Source organism: Octopus bimaculoides, chromosome 2, assembly GCF_001194135.2.
Source record: "Octopus bimaculoides isolate UCB-OBI-ISO-001 chromosome 2, ASM119413v2, whole genome shotgun sequence".
In the NCBI taxonomy this organism is placed as follows: domain Eukaryota; kingdom Metazoa; phylum Mollusca; class Cephalopoda; order Octopoda; family Octopodidae; genus Octopus; species Octopus bimaculoides.
Genome location: NC_068982.1, coordinates 128,014,535 through 128,019,156, shown reverse-complemented (window position 1 = coordinate 128,019,156; position 4,622 = coordinate 128,014,535). Strand labels below are relative to the sequence as shown.

At 35.9% G+C, this 4,622-nt stretch overlaps 1 protein-coding gene across 1 annotated transcript in view; it reads right to left on the bottom strand.

Moving 5' to 3' along the window:
* The window catches only part of LOC106874304 (ankyrin repeat and IBR domain-containing protein 1), a 304,438-nt gene that overhangs the window by 160,030 nt on the left and 139,786 nt on the right, over positions 1-4,622 (bottom strand). The window contains exon 4 of the mRNA XM_052965880.1: positions 303-510. Within this exon, the coding sequence (XP_052821840.1) occupies positions 303-510 (208 nt within the window). The remainder of the gene's footprint in view (positions 1-302; positions 511-4,622) is intronic.

Here is a 4,622-nt window from a genome sequence, read left to right as displayed (position 1 = left end):
TGTATATGTTTGTGTGTCTGTGTTTGTCCCCCCAACATTGCTTGACAACTGATGGTGGTGTGTTTACGTTCCGGTAACTTAGCAGTTCGGCAAAAGAGACCGATAGAATAAGTACTAGGCTTACAAAGAATAAGTCCTGGGGTCGATTTGCTCGACTAAGGGCAGTGCTCCAGCATGGCCACAGTCAAATGACTGAAACAAGTAAAAGAGTAAAAAAGAGAGGGAGTAAAGAGTAAATCACTGAAAAATAAAAATCCAATACAAATATTAAAAAAAAAAAAAAAATGAAAAGTAAGACATACTTCATCTTGGGCTGCTAGATCCACTTTTTCTGTTTGACCATCCTTGAGAGTAGCACCCCTCCACTGAAGGATAAGGTTCAAACAATCACATCGTCTTTGGCGTACTGTATAGTACTGACTGTTTCTTTCTTGACACACATAATGAAGAGCTGTTTCTTTTCGAGAATTCGTCTTATTGGGGTTCCCGTGATGATTATGAAGAAATATCCTAGAAAAGAAATTACATTTATTTCAATGTTAAATATCAACAATATCTGAAATAAACAAAATAACTATAAATTTTTAGTTTTTCCATTTGGTTTGTAAGACTCCTGATGTAAACTTGTTTGTCGAATCATATTTTGTTGTATCTTGGGAGGGTCATTATGCTAATAATAAACACACACATTGGTTCTATTTCACTTCTTTACTTTTATCAATTAGTTAACCATTTAGCCAATTAACTAGTCAATTGTTAAATTAATCATTCAGTTGATCAATCATCTAGGTATGTTAAATTCCTTTCGTTGTCATTAGCAACCTCATCAATGACACACTCTCTCTACTCCACATTTGGTTCATACATGAAGCTGATTGCTTGATTGACCAAACAATTAATCAAACAATCGATTAGTTAATAGGTCGAACAGTTGACCAATTAATTAATAAAGAAGTGAAAAAGAACCAAAGTATGCATTTGTTATTGGGTACAATGACCTGTCTGAGATACAACCAACTATAAATTTTATATGATAGTATAGTTACTGATGAAAGAACTATATTTTTGCACTCAGATACAGAATATATATTTCCAAACCACAGTGGGATAGAGCTTGGAGATAGTGCTGAGCTCTCATTTCATGATGTGAAGATGATGAGAGATAAAATTTCCCAAGGCAGTCTATTACATTTAACATTCTAAATTGACCTGCGCCTTTTCTTGACAACTACATAAACTGAGACACATGAAATAAACTGTTATGTACAAGAACACAACACTACGTACATCATGTCAGTAATGTATCTCTTTCATTTGAACACCACAAATTCAGTTTGTACAAATGTGGTTCATATATTCTATGATGTATTATATAATATATTATATAAGTTATAAATGAGTTTGAGTTTTCAAGCATAATATACACAATGTATATTATATTATATTAGATAGACAGATAGATAAACTGATAGATAAATAGATGGATGGATGGACACATGGCTGAATGGACACAGACAGATATAGATAATAAATGAAAATGATTATAAATACTGTCCAATATCTCTATTCATATTCATTAATTATTATATTTTATAATGTGATAAATGTGCAGCACATTGTTGTTACAATGGATTTACATAGTGCTAAATATCATAAATTAACTAGTTAATATCGCATTGTTTGTTTTATTGAATGGTTGGTAGTTAGTATCACTGGTATTTTTCCCCAAGTACCCTGTTAGTCAAATGCACCTCTTGCTTCAACACTGAAACCCACACCTATTTCCTTTCCTTCGCTTCTCCGCCCTCTGATATTCACTGCATCCACCCCAATCCCCATCTTTCTTCATCTCACACTCTTTTCACTCTAGCACAAACGATGACAATGATTATATATTAGTTTCAAATTTTGGCACTAGGCTAACAAGTTTGGAGGAGGGGGTAAGTCAATTACATTAACCCCACTGATCGACTGATACTTTATTTTATTGATCTCAAAAGGACGAAAAGCAAAGTTGACCTCAGAGGAATTTGAACCCAGAACATAAAGACAGACAACATGCCACTATGGATTTTGACCGGCATGCTAACAATTCTGCCACCTCACTGCCATAATGATGATTATATGTTAAATATTGAAATCACATTGATTTACCCCATGAGAGAAATTTCATAATAGCCTTAAATTGGATTTCATTTGGTCATTATGCCTCTGATTGTTGTTACAGTCTAATTGTTTGTTGTTTTGATTTTTTGATTTCTATTTTTGTTTGATAAACTTCACTGGAATTATAAAAGGTTCTTGAGTAATTTCTGTTCCTAGGTGGAGTTGGTTATGGAGTTAGACATTTTAGATTCATACAGTTTCTAAATGGTTATAGCTTAGTGTGGTCAGATTGCTGTTCAATTAATTGAACACCTATATGTGTATATTATTTTATTAACAGCTGTTTTTCCATGCACTATGTTTTTTTTTTTTAAAAAAAGCACCAACAGAATAAAAAGCAAAGCAAAATAATAAAAAATGGGATACAAAATGAAATATTTCATTAGCAAGATAAACTTCTTTAAAGAGACACTGCTAAGCTGTTACTGCAAATATTATTTTTACATTCATACCATTCTTATCCTTAGCTATTTCTTTGTTCTCAATCCGATTTCTCTAAATCTCAGCTGATCATATCTGAAATCAGCATATTCCATTACCATCACATCAATTATCATTTAAAATAATCCACCACATTCTCTCTCTCTCCAGACTTAAATTGATCTGGCGTATCACACTTTAGAGGCACCGAAAAATCATGCAAAGCCATGAAGAATGTTCATTTTTCATTAATACTATTAAGAAATGATGACACTGTCTGGAATGTAAAATAAGAGATAAAATTTGCTGTTCTTAGCTTAAATGTTTCAGATTATATAATAATTCATCCTTCTAATGTAGTGGCATTTTGAAAACTGGGTGTTAGAGCTCACTCAGGTGTGTTGTGTGCTCATCAGATGATGGCAAATGCCAAAGGAAGTGCTATGGAGGGGGTCATGATTTTATTCAGAAATAAGACATTAGTTTCAAATTTTGGCACAAGGTCAGCAATTTCGGGGGAAAGGCTAAGTCCATCATATCAATTCTAGTGCTCAAATGGTACTTATTTTACTGACTTCAGAAGGATGAAAGACAAAATTGACCCCAGCAGAATTTGAACTCAGAACACAAGGACAGATAAAATGTCACTAAGCATTTTGCCTGGCATGCAAATGATTCTTATTTCTTTATTGCACACAAAGGGCTAAACATAGAGGGAACAAACAAGGACAGACAAAGGGATTAAGTCGATTACACTGACCCCAGTGCGTAGCTGTTACTTAATTTATCGACCCCGAAAGGATGAAAGGCAAAGTCGACCTCAGTGGAATTTGAACTCAGAACGTAACGGCAGACGAAATAGGGCTAAGCATTTTGCCTGGCGTGCTAAAGTTTCTGCCAGCTCGCCGCCTTCAATGGCATGCTAATGCTTCTGCTAGCTTGCTGCCTTATTCAGAAGTAAGACATTAAAATCAGGTAGAATTCACATATTTTATGAGGCAAGACCTTCGTACATTGGGCCTCACCGAGGCGATGACTACGGACCGAGACCTTTGGAAATGGGCTGTGCGTGAGAAGACCCGGCAAGCCAAGTAAGATCGTTGCCAGTGCCCCTGGACTGGTTCTTGTGCGGGTGGCACATGAGATGCACCATTTTGAGCGTGGCCGTTGCCAGTACCGCCTGACTGGCTCCTGTAGGATTTTCGAGCGAGATCGTTGCCAGTGCCCCTGGACTGGCTTGTGCGGGTGGCACATAAAAGACACCATTTCGAGCGTGGCCGTTTTCGTGCGGGTGACACGTAAAAGCACCCACTACACTCTCTGAGTGGTTGGCGTTAGGAAGGGCATCCAGCTGTAGAAACTCTGCCAAATCGGACTGGAGCCTGGTGTTGCCATCCGGTTTCACCAGTCCTCAGTCAAATCGTCCAACCCATGCTAGCATGGAAAGCGGACGTTAAACGATGATGATGATGATGATGATGAAAGAAAATTTTTGTTGCAAATAAAATATGAATGGGACATTATGCTATCAGTTAGCAGATATATAACGGATGATGAGCCAAAGTTCAATATATTTTTTTCAGATATCATTAATCCACTTTCTTTTATAATTCCCATTAAAATTCAACATAGCGTACATGAATATAAACTTATGCAAATATCTAAAAAGATGCACATGCTGAATGGAATAATATAAGAAAATAAGGGAAGTTTGCTTCCAACCACATGGTTCCAGGTTCAGTCCCGCTATGTGGCACCTTAGGTAAATGTCTTCTACTATAGCATCAGGGTGGATTTGATGGATTTGGTAGGCAGAAACTGATAGAGCCCATCATATGATTGCAGTCCAATGATTGAAACAAATAAAAGATAATAAACCACTGCTGTATTTTTGTCTTTTTTTTTTTGTTTTTCTCTTTGCAAAAGGGGAGTGAGAGTTTGGAAAGCAGCATAAAAAATGGAAATGAGTTCCAAAACAGTTGACAACCATAGTTCTAATGTTATATATATCTATCTATCTATCTATCTATATATAT